At 45.9% G+C, this 25610-nt stretch overlaps 1 protein-coding gene across 3 annotated transcripts; it reads right to left on the bottom strand.

Annotated features, from left to right (window-relative positions):
- Positions 1-918: 918 nt before the first annotated feature.
- Xrcc6 (X-ray repair cross complementing 6) lies at positions 919-25596 on the bottom strand. 3 transcript variants are annotated; one of them, XM_057792322.1, is made up of 13 exons: positions 25539-25596; positions 24840-24928; positions 22435-22547; positions 19055-19193; positions 18565-18819; positions 15442-15625; positions 13672-13858; positions 11188-11356; positions 9738-9899; positions 8121-8250; positions 4211-4311; positions 2757-2870; positions 919-1228 (listed from the first exon to the last, which is right to left on the bottom strand). In XM_057792322.1, exons 2-13 carry the CDS (start codon positions 24913-24915, stop codon positions 1038-1040), a joined length of 1821 nt encoding a protein of 606 aa, XP_057648305.1. In that variant the 5' UTR covers positions 24916-24928; positions 25539-25596; the 3' UTR covers positions 919-1037. The 3 variants fall into 3 exon arrangements, with proteins under 3 accessions (XP_057648305.1, XP_057648306.1, XP_057648307.1); XM_057792323.1 differs by having other exon boundaries at positions 25420-25540; XM_057792324.1 differs by lacking the exons at positions 19055-19193; positions 25539-25596 and having other exon boundaries at positions 24840-24856.
- Positions 25597-25610: the final 14 nt, after the last annotated feature.

The raw sequence follows: 25610 nt of genomic DNA, 5'->3' as shown, positions 1-25610 counted from the left end.
CACAAGTTGGTTGGTTGCAGGCAGCCTGGCAGGCGTCCGCACACTAGATGGCAGTAACAGTCTACCTTCTCTCCCAACCAGAAATGAAGCCATTAACCAGTGTGCCCTGGGAGTTGAAACCACTATTGACAGTCAGTCAGGCACATGGAGTTAGTGCTGGCAACTGAAGTCACTGTCACTTCTGCCTCTTGTGCTTTACACCTCTATCACACAAACAGTACTTTAGTTTGAGATCGAACAGTGTGCAGATAACTACCATACAAGTCAGATGAGTGAAGACAGATGATGCTCATCTTTCTCAGTCTGGTTGGGCAGGAAGCCCACTGCTAAGGATCTGTTTACCTCCCGGGCCAGTTATCCCAAGCAGGCTATTTGTGGATTCGGGTTTCATGGAGTTCTGTGTTTTACCTGCAAATATATATGCTCACTGTGTGCTTAGCGCCCATAGAGATCAGAAAGGGTACTGGATCCCTAGAAGTGGAGTTATAGATGGTTCTCTCTCTCTCTCTCTCTCTCTCTCTCTCTATATATATATATATATATATATATATATATATATATATATATATATATATATATATATATATATATGTGTGGGCTGGGAAACAAACTTGGGTCCTCTGTAAGAGCAACAAGTGTCCTTAACTGCTGAGCCATCTCTCCAGCCCCAGCATCAGACATTTAAAGAGAACAGGTGGGAAGACATGGGAATACAATCTTCCTAAGGCTTGTCACTCCAGAAGGACCTGTATGACCACTTATCCATCCCCACACTCTTCCCCGACCTCCTGTTTGTTTCTACTTGATATGTACTTGGTGGGGGGGGATTAAGCTAAGAGCCAATTAGAGTAACCTCTGGATTTGAGACAGCTACTTCCCCGTTCATATTGAACAGTACACAGTATAAAGTTAGAGCTCTTTATTCATATAGTGTAAGGCACAGCACAGTGGAGTGGGAGGGCCACAATTTCCATGATAAAGTCCCTTGCATTTCTATCAGGCAGTTCTTTGCAGCTTGGCAAGACAGCAACTGGTCTTCACTTCTGGAAGTATCTGGTGAGAGCGTCTAGCAGTTCCTGCTTCTTCGGTCCACTCTTGAGCCCATAGGCTTTGCAGACCTCCTTCAGTGTAGGCACAGTGAGCTTGCCCAGTGTGCCCTTGGCACAATGGGCCTTCAGCTCTTCTTCTGATAACTCCACCTTAAGCTTTTTACTTGGAGAACCTTCATCTAGAGAAAAGGCAGGAAGGAACAACCTAGAAATTCTTCCAGTGGGCCCCTAGCTACGTGGCACAAGACCGTCCTAGGATGCGGATGCAGTTGACCATTTGCCATCTGCTCATCTGGCGCAGCTGCTCATTCTGCTTGGGCCCTATCACTTTTTCTTTTTTTCTGGAACACAGCATAGCAATAGACTGCTTGCCTAGTATGCTTAAGGCCCTGGTTTCAATGTCAGCAAATCCAAGGTGTAAGAAAATAACCATTTAAGTTCTGAGGCACCAGGCAATAAAGACAGGCAGGGCGAGTGACAAATTTATTGGTAAACCAGACAATGTCTGACAGCAACCTCTAGAGAATGACAGGAGTCAGTTCTGAAGCAAAATGGAGCAATCAGGATGGCCACCAATCTGATCTCTTGCCACTCCTGTCGTCATGGGTCTACTGGGCAACGAGGATTAAATATGGCTTTACTTTGCCAAAGACAGCCAAAAGGATTAAAACCTAAGCCAAAATCATTCCAAAATGGTGACAGTGTTTCTGGTGCTTCTCTACAAACGTGAGCCTCATAGTAAAGGAAATCTGTAAGGAAAATGATCAGTGCCAGGAGCAGACAACAAGGGGAGTCAAAGAGACGACACTCCCAACTGGAGAGCTACACGTCAAAGCAGGTCGTCGTACATTCTCTTTACCATTGTCTTTGCAGAAACTTAGATAATTAGGGGCAGTTAAGAGCGCTAGCTGTTCCTCCAGAGGTCCCGAGTTCAATTCCCAGCACCCACATGGTACCTCACAACTGTCTATAACTGTTGTCCCGTGGGATCTGATGCTCTCTTCTGGTGTGCAGATGTACAGATAAAACACCATATAAAACACATAAATAAATCGTACAAAGTTAGATAATGGGCGTAAAGTACAAGATTGTTAAGAGCATAGAAGCCAGTGTGGTGATCTATGCCTGTAATCCCAGCACCCAGAAAGAGAAGTCAGGGTTTCCTGGACTTGAGGGTCAGCCTGAACTACAAACACCCTGTCTCAAAGCAAAATGACTAAAGAACATATAAAAACACACTCACTTCTTCCTAGATGGAGTATAAATGTCACTTTTTTGGAGGCTGTGTATCCCAGGTCCTCCTGTCATTCCTGAGTGCTGGGTCTACAGGCCTGTGCCTCCACATCCAGCTTTTGATGCAATTCTTATCACACATGTACCAGTGCATGTCTTTGTAGAGGCCAGAGAAGGATGTTGGGTGTCCTCATCTATAGCTCTCCACCTTATTCCCTTGATATATGGACTGGTCCCTATCTGCCCCATACTGCCCCACTACCCCATGTACATAGCTTTCTGAAAAGGCTGGGATGAAGCGCAATGACAGTGCTTACTTGGAGATGTGAGGTCCTCACTGACCCCTAGTACACTCATCATCCCCCCAGAAATGAAGAGAAAAGTAAGAAAGCCAGTTATGTCTGTGGTAAGACCATAAAGACCATGAGGAAACCTTTGAAAGGAGCATGCCGTACTCCAGGCTGCAGCTCTCACCTTGTTTTCTCTTGGCAGTTTTGCCCTCGGGGTCATAACCTGGGGGGTAGACAAGTTCTTTAAACTCTTCTACCAGGGAACCCAGTCTTTTATCCATGGTTTCAACCTTGGGCACTAGAAAATCAAAACAACAGGGTGCTCATGTGAGTCACATGTATTCCAGTGACCTGTCCATTCCAGTTCTGTGGGAAACACGAGAGCACTGAGTCAGGTGACCAAGAGAACACGGACTAGATCCTTCTGGCATCCTCCATACATAGCATCCTCAGTATTGTGATGGACCATTCTATGACCTCCTTAGATTCCCAAGTCTTGAAAAAATGCCAGTTCCTTATTTAAATGGCATAGTACCTTCATATACTACACACTCTCTCTTGCACTTGGAGGGAACTGAGGATACGGGAAGTAGTCCTTCCTCACAGGCCGCTGAACTGAAAGACTGTCTTCAGATAGACAGTCCCCACAATCATGCCTGCTTTTAATAAGAGCTATTTTGTCTGGTGGAAGAAGCCGCAGGGAATTAGGACACTAAGCAGGCCAAACTAATTGTTCTGGTGCTTTTAACTGTCACCTTCATTAAGTCCAATCTGCTTCCAGTGACCATTTACTTCCCTATCACAGCCTGCATCTTCATAAACACTATCAAGAAGGGGTCTAAGAGCCGGACGGTGGCGGCACATGCTTTTAATCCCAGCATTTGGGAGGCAGAGGCAGACAGATCTTTGTGAGTTCAAGATCAGCCTGGTCTGCAAGAGCTAATTCCAGGGTAGCCTCCAAAGCTACAGAGAAACCACCACCACCACCAACAACAACAAACGGGGGGTCTGACAGCAAGGCCTGAGAGAAAAGCAGCAAGTATAGCGGTTCAGGGCGAGGGCAGGACTCTGTTTCCTATGGATCCACTTACTGACTGCTCTGAGAAACCACCCCTCTCTCTGGAAAGTAAGGACAGCAGAAGCCCCCGCTTCAGAACTATGGATATTAACTGAGTCAGCAGGCAGGACAACATTGCCTGCCATACTGCAGGCCTCAGTAAATGTTATCAGCATTAACTTTCACCACACAGACATGGGGTGGCCTAGTTAGTTCAGAGTCAGGTCTCAGGAGCCTGGCACGCTTTCCTCCTGTCAGCGCAGAGCTAGCCAAATCTGTTCCAGGCAGTCTAAGGTGACCTAGAAAACCTCTCAAGCAGAGATGGTCTGAATGAGGAGGCTTGAAGATGGCTAGAAAAACACTTCAGATCACCAGTCAGAGGGTCAAAAGCAAAAGCTGTCTTCCTTTGTGGTTCCCCCAACACACACATACACCAGCACCACTTGGTACTGGACAGAAAGAAAGATCTTGCCTAAGGATGTAGCTCACCAAACAAAGCAGAAGGCTGCCTCCTTGCAATGTGTAAGCCCCGGATTCAATCCCCAGCACCGACGACCAACAACAAAAGGCACAGTCCTTACGTGTCAGATCTACTACTTGTTCAGACTCCATCATATCCAGGGCGAGGGCCTCCAGGTTCCGGAAGTGCTGCTGCAGCACCGGGTTCTCAAAACTGTCACTCCTGTTCAAACAACATCGGAACACAAGAGCTTTCAGGAAGGAACTAAATAACCAGCGGAGACAGCACGGGTCTAAGGCCAGTTCCCAAGTAAATCAACTCTCTCCGGTTTTCAATTTATCACTGACTGGATGCTGGACCATTAACTGCAAAGCAAACCTGGCCACTTGCCTGTCACTAGAAGCTTCAGGCTGAGACAGGAACAGAGAAAACAGGATGATCAAAGTAGAGAAAAGAAACAAAGGACAGCAGGACGGAGAGGGAGGGATCAAACATGCTTTCTGTGGACAGAGCAGCACAGGAGCTAAGTGTTTGAACCCTGAGCCACACACACAGAGCTGAAACCCGGTCTCTACGCTCTTCTGTTCGATGAGACCGAAAAGGGGGCTGCCGGCCTGTAGCCTGTTCCATCCACAAAGTGGGCATAGGACTAACCTTCAGGATTGCGCTCACACACACACACACACACACACACAAGAATAGGCATCTGCAGACATCACAGGAGACTGCAGAGGTCAAAGGTGTCAGATCCCTTGGCGCTGGAGTTACAGGTGGTTGTGAGCCACCTGACATAGGTGCTGGGAACCAAATTTCAGACCTCTGCAGGAGCAGTAGATGTTCTTAACCACTGAGCCATCTTTAGCCCCCCTTTCAGGTTTCTTAAGGAGAATAAAGGATAAGGTTAAGGTATAGCTAAGAGAAGAGAACTTGCCTCATATGCTGGGGACCCCAGATTCAATTCAGCATCAAATATTAACAAAAATAATTGATATAATGTTGGCACTGTTGTTTAACACATGGTACTTTATTGTTCTTGATGTGTGTTTGTGTGTGTAAGACATGCCTGAGATCAAACCCGAGCCTTGTACAGGCTAGGAAACTGCATCCCAGCCCTACATGGTAGATTCTTAGTGCTCCCATTTTCTAGGAAAGAACAATAGCAGGAAGTTACAGCTGAAGGAGAAAGGCATATTTTTGTTTGTTTGTATTGTTGTTGTTTTTTGAGACAGAGTTTTATATATTCCAAACTAGCCTCAAACTGTTGCACAGTAATGACCTTGAACTCCTCATACCCCTGCCTCCACTTCCCCAAGCGCTGGGATTATGGGTGTGTACTACAATGAAAGGTGTCATTTGCCCAGAAGTAGAAGTAGATGCAAAGATAGAATGTGAAAAACTCAAGCTTGATGGCAAAAACAACAACAACAACGCCAGATGGTGGTGCACACCTTTAATTCAAGCACTTGGGAAGCAGAGGCAGGTGGATCTCTGTGAATTCGAGGCCTGACTGGTCTACAGAGTGTTCCAAGACAGGCTCCAAAGCTACAGAGAAACCCTATCTCAAAAAACAAACAAACTGACTTTAAAATAGACTATAAGCTAAGCGTGATGATGTATGCCACCAATTTCAACACCTGGGCCACTCTGGGCTAGACAGCAAGACAATGTCTCAAAAACTTAAAAGCCACACAACTAAGATCTTGATAAGCATGTCTCCTAAGAGGACATACACATGGCCAAGAAATACACGAGATGTTCGTTCAACTGTCATTTTCATTAGGGAAATATAAATGAGGCTACATGAGTTATCACATCACATCTCTCAAAAACTGAAAGATGGCGGCTGGGGATGTGGCTCAGCCGAGTGTGAGACTCGTCAGCATGAAGCCCTGGGTCCAATTCCCAACACCAAAACCAGGCATGGAGGCCCCTGCTTGTAACCCCAGTGCTGGGGCGGGGAAGGCAAGATCAGAAGCTCCAGTTCTTCCTAGGCTACATAGTAAGTTCAAGGCCAGCATTCAGGAGACAGTCAATAAGCCACAGGTGTGAACACAAGCAAGGACTACATACTGAGTCAGTCTCCACCCTCCTAAAAAGATGGATCCCAAAGGAAGCCCTGAACTCAAGGATGACCTCTAACTCCTAATCCTCCTGCCTCCGCCTTCAGAGTGCTGGGAACTACAGGTGCACCACACTGAGTAATAAAATACTGTCTTTAAAAAACAAAAGCAAGAAGCATGGCCAGGATGGGGAGAAATTGGGACTTTTGTACACTTTTGATGAGACTACAAAACGGGCAGGAACCATGGGAAACTGAATTGAGGTTCCTCAAAAATTGCAGCTAGAAAGGTAGAAGGCAGATCTCTGTGAGTTCGAGGCCAGCCTGGTCTACCAGAGCTCGTTCCAGGACAGGCTCCAAAACTACAGAGAAACCCTGCCTTGAAAAAAACAAAACAAAACAAAAAAAAACAAGCCTAAGCTAAGGCCATGCTTTCAAAATTAATAAGTCTCTGTGTCATTATTTGTGAGCTGACAGCCCACAGAAAAATCCAACTACACACATACATTAAAAGATGAGTGAATAAAGAACATAGTATATTACATATTTATATTAAGTATATTCAAATTTATTAGTCTTTAAAAAAAAAAACAAAAAGGAAGGAACCAGGGAGATGGCTGAGTGGTACAGATCTGGCTGCTCTTCCAAAGACCTGGGTTTGATTAGGAACACCCGCACGAGTACTCACAACCATCTGTGACCCCGGTCTTAGGGCATCCTATGCCTTCTCTCACCTCGTGCATTACAGACATATCCAGACACGCAGCAACAGCGCTGAGTCTAGAGGACGCGTGCTGAGGAAAGAACTGTTGCGGAAGAACAAACACACCATTCCTCTTCTATGCACATCTGCAACAATCAAACTCTCGGAAACCAAGAGTGGCGGAGGCCAAGGGCTGGGAGCTGCTGATCAGGTCTCACAGTGCAGCTGCGCAAGAGGACAAAGTGCAGCAGAGCAGCACCCCAGCGTTTCTCTACGGGGCACTGACAATCTAGGAAGGAGGTAGATGTCGTACATCAAATACAAACTGACAAAAGAAAGATGGCGGCCAGGGCTGTCTCTAACACAGAGAAACCCTGTCTCAACCTTCCCTTCCTCCAAAAAAAAAAAAAAAAAGTTATGCAGGGCTGGAGAGACAGCTCAGCCATTAAGAGCACTTGCTGCCCCTACAGAAGACTTGGGTTCAGTTCCCAGCACCTATACGGCAGTTGTTCAAACTGGCTTTAACTCCAGTCCTAAGGGCTGCAACTTCCTCCTCTGACCTCTTTGAGCACTAGCTATGGACGTGGTGTCTGAGATGAGCATGGTGATGCACACTTGAAATCCCACTATACCATGAGGCAAATTTGAGGCTAACCTGGGCTACATAGCAATTTCTAGGCACACTTGAATTACAGAGTAAGAGCCCATCTAAAACAAACAAGAAATCAAGTAAACACATGCCACTTTTTTCTAACTTGTGAAACCTCTAGCCTTTAGCTTTTTTTTTGTTGTTTGTTTGTTTGTTTTTGTTTTTCCAGACAGGGTTTCTCTGTAGCTTTGGAGCCTGTCCTGGTACTGCTCTTGTAGACCAGACTGGCCTCGAACTCACAGAGATCCACCTGCCTCTGCTGACTTTTTAGGTCTCCCGCACAGTCTGAGACTCTTCAAGATAAGCAGAGCCTCCATTCTCGATGTACTTTTATTTTTGGTTTTTCAAGTCAGAGTTTCTCTGTATAGTCCTGGCTGTCCTATAACTACCTCTGTACCCAGTCTGGCCTCCAACTCACAGAGATCCACCTGCCTCTGCCTCCCAAGTGCTGGGATTAAAAGCCCATGTACTTTTTAAATTCTTGGTGACAAATAATGATTTCTTGGTTTTGACTACCTGAAGAGAACCACGCCCTCTTAGTCTATGTCTAACCCGAATTTCTAACACGGTCCAACTCAGTAGAGCACCAGAAGAGGGCCCAAGGCTGACCCAGCGCTCACCTGTATGTGAAGCGGAGCTTATGAACGATGGCCTTCATCTTGTCTACCTGCTCGGGGTTGGCCACCACCTTCTCAGTAAAGGGCACCTTCCGTTTGTCGTCAGCAAAGGGGAGGAAGACAAGCTGGAAGCCTGAGGAAGGAAAACAGGTCTTCTGAGGTTTGACTTAAGTGGTGTGGCTGTTTGTCTCTGAGCCCTGTGATGCTGCAGCCGGGGGTCTAAGTCCAGTTCCTCCTTTACCAGGCGACAGCTGTGAACGTTAGTTGAGCAGACTCTAGGGATTCATGGGAAACCTGACAGAGGAGGGATGCCCCAACGGGGAGCAACAGCCAGGCAGCAACAGTTGGTCCCAGCGTCATCGGGCTCTCCTCTGAGCTACAGCCTTTTCCCATCTTTACTGCAGTTTAAAGCACACATTAAAGAGATAGGAGTTATCCTGTGGATCCCGGTACAGTCCCTCCATGGTTCTAAAAGGAAAAACCCAGCCACTCTAATCAATACTGCCGCCAGGTGAGGGCCCTTATGGCAGGGCTGAAGGTGTTAAACAAATGAGCCAATTTCTCCCCTCTGCTCTCTAACACTAACACACACACACACAGTGTGTCTACTATTGACAAGGACTTTGAGGTCACTACTGGTTTTGGACAGCCAGCTTGGGAAGCTTACAGCATGAAAGGGTAAGAGGTTAAATGAGAGGTTAGGTTACTAAGCAAGCATGTTGATGACCCTGGTTTTAACAGCTCCAAAATAACATGTTGACGTTGGTTCTTATTAGCATGACTAGAGGACTAGGATCAGTGACATCTTGTGCTAAGGATAAGCACATGAAATTATCCCAAATATAAAACAACCTTCAAGCAAGAATAGGAAAAGTAAATTCTGTCCCCAAGTTGGCTAGCTGACAAGTGGCGGAGATGGATTCAAAACAAAAGAAAGTGAGCTCTCAGATGTACAGCAGAAGACAAAAGTCACAGCTGGATATGGCAGTGCGTGCTTGTAATAACAGCACTCAGGAGGCAGGGGCAGCGGCAGGAACACAAGTTCAAGGTCAGCCTGGGCTATATAGTGAGACTGCACAGAGGGGCTAAAAAGGAGTCTGACTTCAGTTTATCCATGTCGTCTCCACACACCACACTGCCCTGGCAATTACACCAATCACTAAGGGTAACAAGAGACTTTCAGTAAAGGAAAACGTCAACAGAGAAGCCCTGAAACAACGTGCAAATACATACAGTGGAGCCCGTCCTGAGGCTTGACAGCCTGTGACTGCACACACTGTTGCCATCTATGGTGGCCTTGCCTGTCAGGACATCACATCCACCTACAAAACCTTAAAATTGCCGGGCGGTGGTGGCGCACGCCTTTAATCCCAGCACTCGGGAGGCAGAGGCAGGCGGATCTCTGTGAGTTCGAGACCAGCCTGGTCTACAAGAGCTAGTTCCAGGACAGGCTCCAAAACCACAGAGAAACCCTGTCTCGAAAAAACCAAAAAAAAAAAAAAAAAACCTTAAAATCGCACATTTCTCAGGCCTGATTATCGGGGACTCTGTGCTTCAGACCCCTTATGGGATTCCAAAGCACACGGAAGGCTCAAGAGCCTGGAGCTCTCTGCCACATACCTGCTGGAGTCACCTGAATATTCTGACCGTCCAGTTCCTCTTCCTGCGGCACCAAAGCCACAAAATAAGGGGGGACGTTCTTTCGGGGTGTGTATCTACACACGGCTATGACCTCCTTCTCCAGACACTTGGTGAGCAGAGCACTGAACAAGGTTGAGCTGCCTGGAAAACAAACGGCAGAGGGGCTTGCGTCCAAAAGCACTCTCCTCTCCCGCCTCATTCCCCAACATAACCACAGTCTGTTTTGATTTGGTTTTTTTTTTTTTTTGAGTCAGGGTTTCTCTGTGTAGCTCCGACTGTCCTGGAATTCGCTCTGTAGACCAAGCTGGCCTGGAATTCAGAGATTTGCCTGCCTCTGCTTCCCAGAGTGCTGGGATTAAAGGCATTAAAGGAGTGTGCCAACACACCCAGCCATAAAATTTTGTTCATTTTCTTTACAGGGCCATGATACCTCAGTAAGGAAAAGGTAAAGACCCAGAGCTGAGAGAAAGCAGAGGTCGAAGGGACAGAGAAACAGAAAGAAAAGCAACCAAGTTTGGGGGTTCAAATACTGCACTGGGAGTATGACTCATTGCCGTCTCATCACACCAATGTTAGGCTGATGTGAGGCATGAGCTTCCAGTACCAACGGAAGCCACTCAGGTGTTGATGAGCTCCTTGTGAAGTGCTCAAGTACAGACAAGGGCAAAGGTCATATCACCTAGAACTGCCCACAGCTAAAGCAGAGGAACGTCCTGGGTTCAGTTTTCGCTCTATTATTTGGTCCCTCTTACAATTCCATAGGATGAAACCTTTAAAAAAAATTCCAGCCGGGTGGTATTGGTGCACATCTTTAATTTCAGCACTTGGGCGGCAGAGGCAGATGGATCTCTATGAGTTCGAGGCCAGCCTGGTCTATAGTATGAGTCCCAGGACAGTCAGAGCTGCACAGAGAAACCCTGTCTCAAAAAAACCACACACAAAAACAACAAACAACAAAACCCTCAAATTGTGGTCTGGAGAGATGGCTCAGAGATGACTGTCTAGAGAGATGACTGCTCTTCCAGAGGACCCAGGTTCAGTTTCCAGCACCCACATGGCAGGTCACAGCTGTCTGTAACCCCAGAGAACCCAACCCCCCATGGCAAAACACCAATGCAAGTAAAAACAAAACAAAAACCCCAAACTCAAATTCTATAGCCCCTCCCCCTGGATTTTTTACAGTACATGGCAGTATGGTGAGATGCCTGAAGAAATTTAACTTTTCTCAGTCCCCATTTCCAAAATAGAAACATGCAACATTACCTAGTTTTCCCAAACATGAGACATTTTTAAAATACCCATTCATATCTCTTATACGTGTCCAAGCAGCATCCACTTAGGAAACCCAGTGACAGTGGTGGGTTACCCCTTGGTCTACTGTTTACCAGGGACTCCTCTGGGTACACGAACAGGGAGCCTATGTATTCACCGTTTACCAGGGACTCCTCTGGGTACACGAACAGGGAGGGTCTCAGGTAGTGGTGCTTCTTCAGCATTGCCAAGGGCTTAAAGCCCATGAGGATCAAACCTGGCTCATCAAACCGCTTCAGCTCCTCTGTTTCCTCTTTCTCTAGCACAATCTGACGACTCCCATATGTCTAGAAGAGAAAGGACGGGAATAACAAGGGCCACCAAAGAGCTATGTAGAGATACATTTGCAGCCACCAAACATCAGCTAGTTAAAATCAGCTCTGTGGGGCCTGGAAAGATGGCTCAGCGGGTCAGAGCACTTGCTCTACAGCTGTGAGGACATGTTTACATCCTTGGCACCCATGTAACCCCAGATGTGCCTGGAACCCCACCGCTGGGTTAGGGGAGGAGACAGGAGGATCTCGAGGTTTGCAGCCTACCAACCTGGAGAAGGAAACAATAAGAGCTTTGGTTCAGCGAGAGACTGTATCTGAAGGGAATAAGGAGGCCAGAGCAGAATGACAATGTCCTCCTCTGGCCTCTGCATGAGTGCACGGTGCACAGATGTGCACACACAGACCAGCTTTCTTCATGGAGCAGGCGACATGCTCCTCATACAACTCCCAGGTAATTTATATGTGCCATCTAACTTGTCTTTTGTAGCAGTCCTGGCTGTTTAACAGGAGCAGCAGGGACGGCTCAATGTCAAGTGCCTGCCTAGCAATTAGGAGGCTCTGAGTTGGATCTAAAGTAAAACAAGCAAAACAACAACAACAAAAACGCGTTTAACAGACGACTGAACTGAAGGTCAATAGCTGGGCACATGCTCCAGATTATACAACTACAGTGGTCTTTCTCCCTGCCTCTCCAAAAACAGGGTTTCTCCGTGTAGCCCTGGCTGTCCTGAAACTTGTTGTTCTAACCTCAAGCTCACGGTTCTGACTGTCTTTATTAAAGGCATCACCGCCTGGCTGATGGTGAACTTTAAATCTATATCTTTCTTGTGCCAAAGGCCATGATCCTCAGAAATTGTTTTTTCTCTTATTTAATTATATTTATCGAGCTCCAAGGCCTATCCATGACACACAACAAACACACAAACCAAGGACTGTGGAAACAGCTCAGTGGGGAAAGCACTTGTTTCACAGGACTTTATGGGACGGAAGGTCCCACCCACATCAGGTCCTGGATTGAGTTCTGGTGGGGAGGGGAGGCAGCAAGAAACACCTGCTGGGCAGTGGTCACAGGCCTTTAAAATGACCCTTCTGATTTACCTATTAATAAAGAAACTCAGTGGTCAGACGACTGCTACCCAGTAAGCCAACATGACAGTCTAGTTACAAATAAAAAGAGAATGTTTTATACTTTCTATCCTTCAAACAGCAGGGAGACTTTCTGGTGTGAAATTTATACTTCAGAAAAAAATGTGTGTGTGTAATGAGTTGAATAAAAATACTTAACTAGTCAGACAGTTAGGACCTGAAGGTATACAAAATTCTGATCATCTCCCACATTTTATATAGTTAAATAAAATGTGTTCAACCAGTCATGGTGATGTACACCTTTAATTACAGCAGTGGGGAGGCAGAGGCAAGTGGATCTCTGAGTTCAAGGCCAGCTTGGTCTACAGGGAGAAGCAGTCACAAAATAATAAAAGGATGTGTTCAATTTTCAGTATCACATCCTTCTAAAGAAAATACACCAGAGAAAGGACAAAAAGAGAGAAGGTGCTGGACCTGATCTTTCATGCTCAGAAAAGCAGGGTATATTCATCAGGCAAAGCAAAATAATTCAGCAAAAATAAATTCTCACCCTTAAACAGTCCACTGCACCTGCAAACCCTAACTCCTCAGCCTGGGATTAACCGCAAAGCACTTCCTGTTGCTGTACTTAAACAGTTACAGCAGTGTGTTCTGAGCAATCAAGGCCAAAGTTCCCACCCACCAACACCTGTCCTATTCGGCTCTCTGCCCTCACAGACCCAAGTGCTATGGTTGCAAGGTCAGTGGCTTCCTGTCTTAACAACTTATCTAGAAAGATGCAGGTGAAGAGTGACCTAGCTGGTCAGGCTGCTCAAAGTGTTCCCTTCCTATTAAGACAAGGTCTCTATAGCCCTGGTTGTCCAGGAACTCACTCTGTAGACCAAGCTGGCCTTGAACTCACAGAGATCCAACGGCCTCTGCCTCCAGAGTGCTGGGATTAAAGTCACATGCCACCATGCCTGTTCCTGTTTTTTTGGTGTTTTTAATTTGTTTTTTAGATTTATTTATCTGCACGCATACCTATGGACAATGACCAGGTCTGGTGCAGGCAGAGGTCAGAAGAAGGGGGTCTAAGCTCCTGGAACTGAAGTTATGGATGGTTGTAAGTCATCATGTGGATGCTGGGAACGGAATCTGGGTCCTCTGCAAGAACAGCAAGTGCTCTCTTACCTGCTGAGCCATCCCGGCCCCCACCTCCTGTCAATCCTGGAACGGAAGACTGAGCAGGGTTAGCCACCTACCTGAGACCGCTTGGTATCACTAGGCAGGAGCAGACTGCCTGTGTTTACATTAAAGGTCCTAGTCTTGGTTTTCACGGGCTCATTTGTTTCTCGATAGAGCCTCACTGGAAAAGGCTTGTTAGCTTTCTGGACCAAGTTATAGACGCCCACCATGAGCGCTACATCTTTGCCAAGCTTGAACTTTAACCTGATGGAGGAGAAAGAAAGAAACATTGAACTTTCCCATGTAAAATGTTTTCATAGCAGCCAAGTTTCAATTTGTTTTATTCTTTCCAATAATGTCTTAAAATACAGACTCTAAACAGAATATAGCACTGGGTGTGGTAGCAAGAATTTAATCCCAGCAGTTGAGGGACAAAGACAGTAAAATTGTCATGAGTTCAAGGCCAGCATAGGGAACATACCAAATACCAGGCGAGTCAGGTCTAAATACAAGACTCTGTCCAAAATATAAAAACAAATGAATAGGGGCTGGAGAGATGGCTCAGAGGTTAAGAGCATTGTCTGCTCTTCCAAAGGTCCTGAGTTCAATTCCCAGCAACCACATGATGGCTCACAACCATATGTAATGAGGTCTGGTGGCTTTCAGGCATGCATGCAGACAGACTATTGTATACATATAAATAAATATTAAAAAAATAAATAAATAAATAAATAAATAAATAAATAAATAAGGGGAGAAGTGGGAGGAGGGGATCAGAATGCAGCTAAACCTGGTAGCAGACGCCTGCAACCCCAGCTGGGAATACATAGCAAGACCCTGACTTTTAAAAAAAAATCTAACAGTGGTGGCACATGCCTTTAATCCCAGCACTCAGGAGGCAGAGGCAGGCGGATCTCTGTGAGTTTGAGGCCAGCCTCGTTTACAAGAGCTAGTTCCAGGACAGGTACCAGAGCTACAGAGAAGCCTTGTCTCCAAAAGAAAAAAAAAGGAATCAAAATAAAGCTAGGTGTGCTGGCCCATGGCTTTAATCCCAGAGGCAGGGATTAAATCTGCTCAGGAGGCAGAGGCAGGAACAAGAGGATCTCTCAGTTTGAGGTCAGCCTGTTCTGTAGAGCAAGTTCCAAGACAGCCAGGGCTACACAAAGAAATCATGTCTTAAATGGATGAATAAAAAAATACATAAATACATAAGTAATAATAAAGGACTCAGGTCATAAGGCTTGGCAGCAGGCACCTTTATCTGGTGAGCTATCTCACTGGCTTAATAATAATATAATTTTGACAACGATAACTGTCATCTGGGGCTGAAGATACAGCTCAGTGGTTAAGAGCACTTGCTGTACTTCCAGAGGACCTGAGTTCGACTCTCAGCATCCATGCTGGGTGGCTCATAACTATCTATAACTCCAGCTCCAAGGGATCCAGTGCTTCTTGCCTACATGGGCACCCACACAAACATATAACTTAAAATAAACAAACAAATACATAACATCTGTTAAGCTTCTTTGTGTGTGTGTTAGATGTCTTTTACCTACTCTTTACAACACATAACCTCATGAGGCAGATGTTCCTGCCATCTGCCATCTACAGAGATCAGACATGGTACTAAGGAATGTAGCAGAGGATTCAGACATCAAGGAAAGGGAAGGCTGCATTACTGTGGAGACTCACAGTACTATCTCCAGCCAAAGAAACAGGTCTTGCTATCCCGAGGTAAAGCAGGTGGAGGAACAGTGTGGCAGCAGCGCAGGTGCGGAAGTCAAACCTATGCACTGTTTGCGGTGTGTTCGGGAAGGACGGGCAGCTCACACAGGCTGCGTGCCCACCTGGACAGTACTCGCTTTCTGGTTTCCTTGGCTCGAACCTTCCTTAGAAGATCTTCCAGCTTGCTTGATTCCTCAAAGTGAACCCCAAGGTCCTCACCCTCAGCTACGCTGATGATGTCTCTGTAGAACAAGGATATGTCAAAGCCCCCACGTTTCTTCAGATGCATCAAGTCAAGGAAGATCCCTGAGGTGAGAACAGAGCAAACAGGGAAACAAAGTACAGCAGATGAGAATACCACTCTGTGTTCACACAGACCTCAGTATGTAGTCCTGGTTGCTGAGACTCCTAACAAGGCTCCTGCCTCTGCGATCCCACACCCATCCACTACAGAGTGCTAGGATGATGGGGCGGTACCTGGTGAAAACTTTTTTTAAAAAAAGAGCACCACACATTCTTAATCACTGAATCATCTCGCTTCTACAAAGCAATGTTAAGTCAGCATGATGGCTCCCTGGGTAAAAGAACTCGCCACCAAGCCTGACGACCTGAGTTCAATCCCAGGACCTACACACTGGAAGGAGAGAACTGACTCCTAAGCGTTGTCCTTTGACCTTCACAGACTGCAAAGTGACATCCCTGTGCCCACACACAGATATGTAAAATAAATACATGCAATTTTTTTCTTTCTCTTTTTTTAAGACAGGGTTTTTCTGTGTAGCCCTGGCTGTCCTGGAACTTCCTCTGTAGCCCAGGCTGGCCTTGAATTTATAGAGATCCGCCTGCCTCTGCTTCCCAATTGCTGGGATTAAAGGTGTGTGCCACCACTACCTGGCATAAATGCAATTTTAAAAATCTCATTTACCTATATCTATATCTATCTATGTATCTATCCATCTATTTATTTATTGTGGGGGTAGTTGAGACAGGGTCTTAGTATGTAGCTCTGACTGGCCTGGAACTAACTGTAGTCGAAGCTGACCTGGAATTCACAGAGATCCATCTGTCTCTGTCTTCCCAGTGGTGAGATCAAAGGTGCACCGCCATACTCAGCTAAGTTTGGTTTTTTGGGGATCAAGGGTGAGGACTTAAATTTCTGTTTAAAAGGATACACAGTGAGACCCTATCTCCAGAAAGAGAAATATTTGAAAGATCATGTCTATAAGAGACATGCAAATAATCCCAGCACTTGTGAGGCTGAGGCAGAAAGACTGCTGTGGGTTTGAGGCTACAGTGGGCCACATACTGAGCTTTAGGTCACAGAGAGTTTATGTAGTCTTTTCGTCTTTTCTTTCTTTCTTTCTTTCTTTTTTTTTTTTTTTTTTTGATCTTGGAAATACAGAAAAGCTAGTTGGGCGGTGGTGGCACACACCTTTAATCCCAGCACTCAAGAGGCAGAGGCAAATGGATCTCTGTGAGTTCAAGGCTAGTCAGGGATATACAGAAAAACCTGGTCTCGAAAAAACAAATATACATGCATTTATATATATTTGGTATATACATTACACACACACACATACACATCAGCCAAGGGCAGTGGTGGAGCGTGCCTGCAATCCCAGCACTTGAGAGGTAGGTCAGGATTAGGACCAAAAATTCAAGGTTATCCTCAGCTCCACAGCAACTTCCCGACCAGCCTGAGTGAAAATTGAGAACCTGTATCTATCAAACAAGCAGGCAGGCAGTACTTGGTGTCCTGCAGTACAGCCTGGTCAGAAACTCCTAGATTATGCAGCCCTCCTGCCTCAGGCTCCCTAGCAGCTGAAGCTGTGGGATGTAACACTGTGACCAACTCAAGCATCTATTTTCAGTTAAATTCAAATGGGTTTCGTTTGCTGGATTGCTTTTTAGCTAAGGCCTCACTCTGTAGCCCAGGCTGGACTCATATTCCTCTTGCCTCAGTCTTCAAAGTGCTGGGATTTTGGCCATGCATAAGCAGTTACAGCCAAACATCCTTTACTCTTTTTTTGAAAGATGTACTTATATGTTATCTGTATTTTGTTTGCATGTTTCTGTACCTCATGCATGCAGTAATCAAAAAGGCCAGAAGAGGGCGTCGGATCCCCTGGAACTGAAGATAGTTGTTAGGCACCATGTGGGTGCAGACAATGGAGGTCAAGTCCTCTGGAAGACCAGCCAGTGCTCTTAACTACTGAGCTATCTCTCCAGCCTAAGCCACACGTCCTTCAAATGCCTCCCTAGGCTAGGCATGACAGTGCACACCAGGAATAATACCACTTGGGGGGCTATGGCAGGATTGCCTGCTTGAGGCCTGCCTGGCTACACAGCAAGTTCTAGACCAGCATGGGCTATATGACAAAAATATACAAACTCTAGATTGACTATTAACATGATCAGGACCTAAAGAAAGTAGCTATGCCTATCAGCTGTCATAACTACTTCAAACAACATTCAAATCATTATCATTCTTAGCAGCACTGATGTCAAGACAAGTGTGCCCTGCTAGAGACTTTTAGATAGCGGGCAAGACTATTTAGGAGGCCACACTGGTGTGACCCCAGTTTTACTTTACTCTTTCATTTGGCTCTTGATGGCAAAAGCAAATGCTTAATCTCAACTATAAAGAAAATAGGTTAGGAGTCATTAAAAGAATAAGAAGGGCTGGGGAGATGGCTCAGCTCCGATGGCTCAGAGGTTGCTCTCCCAGTTGTCTAACTTTAGTTCCAGGGGATACAATGCCCTCTTCAAGCCTCCACAGGCACCAGGCACGAAAGTGGTATGCAAACATCTCTACAAACACACATAATACATATCCCTACATACAAAATTCTTAAATAATTAAATTTTTAAAAAATTAAAATATACATTCCTTTGGGGCTGGAGAGACAGATGCACAGATATGCATGTATTCAAAAAACCCACATACATAAAATAAATAAAATTAAAGAAAAAAAGCAAATAAGGAAACAAGACTGGAGAGTGGTTCGGGAGTTAAGAGCACTGGCTGTTCTTGCAGTCGACCTGAGTTCAATTTCCAGCAACCACATGGCTGCACACAACCATCTGCAACCCCCGCACTAGGGGATGTGATGCCTCTTCCAACCTCCACAGAGTCTTGGATGCATATGGTGCGGTGGATATAAATACATATAGGCATATACATACACATAAAAACAAATATTTTTAAAGTAATAACGAAATAAAAGGATAAGGAAAATGCCCACCGGTGTCACGGAGATCACCAGCTTTGGTCCTGGCCCGGCTGGCTTTGGCGCTGTCGCTGCTGTGAGGGTCATCTTCATTGGTGAACAGCATGATCCTTTTATGACTCATCTTGACCTGGACATCGCTGAAGAGGTTGGCACAGACCCAGAGCACTTCACTCAAGGAGTAGTCAGATCCATGGCCAATTTTGTCTTGGAAATGCTTTTTTCCCTGTTGTCCCTTAAATTGGTCAAACTCTAACACACGTTTAGCACCTGGTAAGAGGCAGAGTCAAAGAGGGCAAAGAAATAAGGCCGTGAGCACCACCTTCACCACAGGCTAACAGAGGCCTCCTCATTCGACCGCTATGGAACTAGTGTGGCAGGGACTTTCTCTGAAGAAAGCAAGTTCCCAGTCAAGAGTAAAGCCGCTTCCTCTCCAGAGCCCTCTTTCTTTCAGCTTAGTGAAGTTCCCACATAAAGGAAACCATTTTCTTTTAATATTACTGACCTGGGTTATCCAAATCTTGTAAGACATAAATATTTTTGAAATTCACTGAATTTTTGTCTTTCTCGGTACCGTAGAACACCACTCCCAAGAGATCTCGGTCGCTGCTTATGATCTTACTGGTGTACACACTCTGGATACACTGAGAAAATAAAAATTCTGAGTGTTTACTAAGCTTCTGTCAGAGCCAGGCGCAGTAAGCACTTAGGGTTTACAAGCTGGGAAATGGAACTCGGTCGGGAGAGTGCCTGCCTGGCATGCACAAGCTGGAGGCTGGATACCAAGTGCCGCATAGAACAGGCATGGCGGCACGTCTGTAACTCAGCACATGGAAGGTGAGGCTGGAGGCCCTCAGAGTGGCCCATCGCAGTGGGTTTTATGCAGGGCTGGCGACTGAACTCCTGACTTTGTGCATGGTAGACATGGATTCTACCAGCGGAGTGTCTGGTTTTCATTCCACATGTCATACCCATCGAGAGCAGGACTAATGAACCCACAGCAATCCGAGGTCTGTATCTCCGAGGAACTACCACATACCAGCTGCTCGCTTTCACATTCTTTTTAAGACTTTATTTTAGCCAGGGCAGTGGTGGTGAACACCTTTAATCCCAGCAGGCTAATCTCTGTGAATTCAAGGCCAGCTTGGTCTACACCAAGAGTTCCAGGACAGTCAAGGCTACATAAAGATACCCTGTCTTGAAAAACCAAAAAAAAAAAAAAAGATGATATTTTATTTTATTGGTTTTTTGAGACAGGGTCTCTCTACATAGCCCTGCCTGTCCTGGAACTCACTATGTAAAATAGGTTGGCTTTGAATTCAGAAAGATCTGCTTGCCTCCTGAGTGCTGGGATTAAAGGGGTACACCACCATGCCTGGCCCCTTTCAGCACTCTTTTTTTTTTTTTTTTTTTTGGTTTTTCGAGACAGGGTTTCTCTGTGGCTTTGGAGCCTGTCCTGGAACTAGCTCTTGTAGACCAGGCTGGTCTCGAACTCACAGACATCCGCCTGCCTCTGCTTCCCGAGTGCTGGGATTAAAGGCGTGCGCCACCACCGCCCGGCCCCTTTCAGCACTCTTAACAGCAGCTTACTCAAGTCCTTTGTCCCCAGCCCTCTTTTAGAGACAGGACCTCATGAAGTCCAGGCTGGCATGAAATTTGAATATGTAGCCAAGGATGACCTTGAACCTCTAATTCTCTTGCTTTTATCTCCCAAATGCTAGAAATATTAGTACACATCACCAACTCAGGGTCTTCCACATATTAGGCAATCACTCTCCCAACTGATCTATATCCCTAGGCCTCTTTTGCCCATTTTAAGACTGTATTGTAATTGTTTACTACAAATAATTTTCAACTCTCAGGTTTCACCTGCAAAAAGATGTGTGTATGTGTGTCTATCTGTGGTGGAGGTGGTGGAGGAAAAAGAGGAGGATGTGGTGGAGGTGGTGGTGGTCATGGTGGAGGTGAAGGAGGAAGAAAAGGAGGAGAAGGTGGTAGAGGTGAAGGAGGAGGAGGAGGTGGTGGAGGAGATGGTGGTGGTGGAGGTGGTGGAGGAGGAGATGGTGGTGGAGGAGGTGGAGGAGGAGGTGGTGGTGGAGGAGGTGGTGGTGGAGGAGGTGGTGGAGGAGGTGGTGGTGGAGGTGAAGGAGAAAGAAGAGGAAGAGGACAAGGTGGTGGAGGTGAAGGAGATGATGGTGGAGGTGGTGGTGGTGGTGGTAGAGATGGTGGAGGTGAAGGAGGAAGAGGAGGAGGAGGTGGTGGTAGAGATGAAAGAGGAAGAAAAGGAGAAGGTGGTGGCGGTGGAGGTGGTAGAGGTGGAGGAAGAAGAAGAGGAGGAAGTGGTGGTGGTGAAGGAAGTGAAGGAGGAAGTGGTGGTGTTTGTGGTTATGGTGATACTGGGGATTGAACTTTGGTCTCAACCACTGAGCCTCAAAAGGACCTTATCCACACTATAACAGCAACACTTGACTTTACAATCCAACTCCACGGAGAACCCACTTCTACCTTCTCCAAGCTAACCCAGAAGGTGGAAGCCATTATCCTAGAGTACCCCGAATAAAATGGAGGGTGCCCTCCAATTCTCATCAGATGCAAGTACAGGTGACCATCTGAGAGGACTATCCACCACTAACATACAAACTTTTAAACGTGGTGTTTGTGGGGGTGAAGAAACGGCTCAGCAGTTAGAAGCACTGGCTACTCTTCCAGAGGACTCAGTTTCTATTCCCAGCACCCACATGGTGCCTCACAACTGTAACTCCAGGTCTGGGAATATGAAGTCCTTTTTGGTATCTTCTGGTATCAAGCATATAAATATAGACGACATACCTGAACATAAAACAACCATATTCACAAAATAAACAAAATTTTAATTAAACAAAATTTTAAAATAAATAAAAATGGCATGTGCTGGGTATGGTAGTACATATTTATAGTACCAGTACGTGGGAGATGGAGAAAGGATTTAAGGTTAGCCTTGGGTGCAAAGCAAATTTTAAGGCCACCCTAAGCTACATGAGACACTCAACTTAAAAAAGGAATACTAGGTAGGCTAGAGATGGCTCAGAGGTTAAGAGCACACACTGTTCTTGCAGAAGACCCAAGTTCAATTTCCAGCACCCATATTAGGCAGCTCACAACTGCCTGGAACTCCAGCTCCAGGTGATATGATAACCCCGACCTTCTACACACACACAGTATTAAAATTTAAAAATATCCAGGCAGTGGTGGCACAGGCCTTTAATCTCAACATTCAGGAGGCAGAGGTAGGCAGATGTATAAGTTTGAGGCCAGCGTGGAATACAGAGCGAGTTCCAGAATAGCCAGGGCTATACAGAGAAACCCTGTCTTGAAAAACAAGACAATTTAAAGCGGCACTAATTTTCCTTTTCCTTCTTGGCAGAATTTCACGATGCCACCCTAGCTGCCTTTGAAGACATGCTTTTCCTACTGCAGCCTCCAACGTGCAGATTACAGGCGCATGTCATCATCCCCAGACCTTTCTTGGGGGGATGGGTGCAAAATAAGCAGGATTCTCATCAAAACGGAGATTTTGGAACTCACATGAGGCCTGTGGATGAGTAACAGTCTGATAGAACTGGGACCAGTATGGGTCCTCCAGGCTTAAGCCAGCCAGTCAGGAGACAATGGCTATTCCATCCCTCGGGTTCTGACCTGATTACCACATAGCACCTTACCCACCCACATTCTGTGACACAGGCTTCTTCCTGTTTTTTGAGATAGAGTCTCACTATACAGCCCTTGGTTATCCTAGAACTAGCTATATAGACCTGGCCAGCCTCTGCCTACCGAGTACTGGGATACAAGGCATGCACCATCACACCTACCCTCGATTTTATGAGTCCAGTAACAAGGAAGTCTTACCTGGATGGTCATATCAAAAGGTGTGACTTCATCTTCATCCTGAGATTCAAACATAGCCCTGGAGGCATCAACCAGAAAAATCAAGCTATCTCTTCCTGAATATTTATATTCTCCTATGGAGAAACAAATGACAGAAAATGTTTGCCTTTTGCATCATACTTAATATGCTTATCACTCACACAAAACAAAGAGCTCCATAAAACAAAAGGACAATTGGACAATTACTGTACAGTGAACACACTTAACACCAGTCTTGCCAAGTGCCCTTACTCCTTCCTCCCTTTGTTCTTCCTTTTTCTCCCCAAAGGAAACCACTCTCTTGATTGTCTTGGCTCTCATTCCCTTGTTTTTCTTTACAACACGTGTGAGGGCCTGGGTCCAATCTCCAATACCAAAGTACATACGCTACACATAAAAAATTCATCTAAGTAGCTGGGTGGTGTTGGCATGCACCTTTAATCCCAGCCCTTGGGAGGCAGAAGCATGTGAATCTCTGAGTTTGACGCCAGCCTGGTCTACAGAATGAGTTCCAATACAGCCAGGGTTACACAGAGAAAGCTTGTCTCAAAAAACAAAACAAAATTTTAAAAAAAGGAAAAAAAATTCATCTAAGTATGTATCTTGAATCATTCATTAGTCTTGAATTCTTATTTTTAATTACTTTAAACAATTATTTACTAAATGTATTCATTTTATTTTATGTGTGAATGATTAACTTGCATGTATGTATGTAAACAATGTGCATGGTTAGTTTCCTCTCGGAGGTCAGAAGAGGGCCTCAGATCCCTGGAAATAAGAGTTGTAGATGATTGTGAACCACCATGTGGGTAATGGGAATGAACCCAGATCCACTGGAAGCGCAGCCAGTGCTCTTAACCACTGAGCCATCTCTCCAGCCCCCAGGAGTCTCTTATATCTTTTTCTTCCTTCCTTTCTTTCTTTGTTTTGTTTTTCCAAGACAGGGTTTCTCTGTCCAGCTCTTATCCATTTCTAAGGATGAAGGAGGTTTCATAGCACAGCCTTGAAGTCGGGCTCTGATTGCTAGGTAAGAGGCAGGAGGAAAGGCGAAGAGCAGGATGTGTAGCCACCAAGTCCTTTCTGTAAACTTACTTCCCAGGTCTCATATGGAGCTCAAAGTCAATGTCAGTTACACAGTGAATGTGAAGTCAGCCTGATCTACATGAAACCACATCTCAAAAATAAATAGCTGGACAGTGGTGGGACACGCCTTTAATTCCACAACTCGGGAGACAGAGGCAGGTGAAGCTCTGAGCTTGAGACTAGTCTGGTCTACAGAGCAAATTCCAGGACAGTCAGGGCTATGCAGAGAAACCCTGTCTTGAAATTAAAACAATAAATAAATAAATGATAAGCAAACAGGGCCAGAGAGGACTCTCAGTGATTAAACTAGTGGTTAAGAACACTTGCTGCCCTCTTGCAGATGATGCAGGTCCACTTTGCTGCACCCACATGGAAACTTCAGTTCAGGAAATCCAGCTGTCTTTTCTGACTCCTTTTTGCATCCAGACATGCATATGACGCACACATACACATAAAATAAAAATAAGTATTTTTTTTTTTTTTTTTTTTGGTTTTTTGAGACAGGGTTTCTCTGTGGCTTTGAAGCCTGTCCTGGAACTAGCTCTGTAGACCAGGCTGGTTTGGAACTCACAGAGATCCACCTGCCTCTGCCTCCCGAGTGCTGGGATTAAAGGCGTGCGCCACCATCGCCCGGCAAAAATAAGTATTTTTTTTTTTTTTTTTTGGTTTTTCGAGACAGGGTTTCTCTGTAGCTTTGGTGCCTGTCCTGGAACTAGCTCTTGTAGACCAGGCTGGCCTCGAACTCCCAGAGATCCGCCTGCCTCTGCCTCCCGAGTGCTGGGATTAAAGGCGTGCGCCACCACCGCCCGGCAAAAATAAGTATTTTTAAAAACCAAAATATTGCCAGGCAGTGGTGGCACACACCTTTAATCCCAGTACTGGGGAGGCAGTAGCAGGTGGATCTCTGTGAGTTTGAGATCAGCCTGGTCTATACAGAGTGAGTTCCAGGACAGCTAGGACTGTTATGCAAAATACCCTGGGGAGGGGGGGGATATGCAAATAAAGTGACAAAGATGACCGTGCATAGAATCATTGATTAGAGATTAATAAAAAAAAATCTATTAGTGACTAGTAAAAAATGAAGAGTTAGGAATTAATGTTCACAGGTTGGAACAGGATCTGAACAGCTCTGCAAAACCCAAAGAGGGTAAATATTTTAGATTATCTGGAGAGAAAAGGAGGAGAGAAAAGGAAGAGCGATCGGACAGCAAAGTTCTTCCAGTAAAAAAAAAAAAAAAAGTAGACAGGAAAAGTCTTTCTTCCACGCAAGCAGACCACACACATTAGGTGATGAAGCCACTTACCACCGGAGTCAGGGCTCTCCTCCTCTTCTTCCTCTTCCTCGCCCTCGGTTTTATAGTAGGTTTCCCACCCTGACATGTTGGTTTGCTCACTAGGCGAGAGAAAGTAAGAACAACAAATAAATTTAAACAGAAAAAAATACCGAGGAAGCTAGCCCTGTGATAGAGCCCTTGCCTACCATGTGTGCCAGGTCTTGTGCTACAAAAAATAAATGAAAGTCAACTTCTATGTTCTTTCTAGATCTGCTCAAAACGCTCGGGTCTCTGTTGAGGAATATGAATGAGGGCTCCTGCTACCTTGAGAGCTCTCGGTGGGAGGGAGCAGAGGAAATGAGCATGGGGATCATTCCAGCAAGCTGCAGGACCAAAGTGGTTGGCGGGGGGAGGGGGGGGGGCGGGGTATAACGGAGCGGCCCAGACCTAAAGGTCTCATCTCGACCGCCAACTGCACTGCGAGGGTACTTGGTGTACTGGCTGCAACAATCGTCTTCATTTTCTTCCCACGTCTCCCCCAACCCTCAGCCAGGGACTGACTCCTGATGGAGTCTCAACCACACCCAGGGGAAAAAGGAGCGGGACTCACAGTGTGTCTCTTCGGACCGGTGCTGCTCTGCTGTGAAACAAGGGGCCGCGCGACACTGAGCGGACGTGCAGGGCCACAGCAGGGCGCACCAACACTTGCAGCACAGCCGACCTACCTACCTTTGCTGCAGGTGAGCGAGCCGAGGGGACAGAAGGCGGGCCACACGTCCGCGCGGGCTCCGGCTCTCTCTC

The sequence above is a fragment of the Chionomys nivalis genome, chromosome 17, assembly GCF_950005125.1.
Source record: "Chionomys nivalis chromosome 17, mChiNiv1.1, whole genome shotgun sequence".
NCBI lineage: Eukaryota > Metazoa > Chordata > Mammalia > Rodentia > Cricetidae > Chionomys > Chionomys nivalis.
Note: the sequence above shows the minus strand (reverse complement) of the source record. Positions and strands in the feature narration are given on the sequence as shown.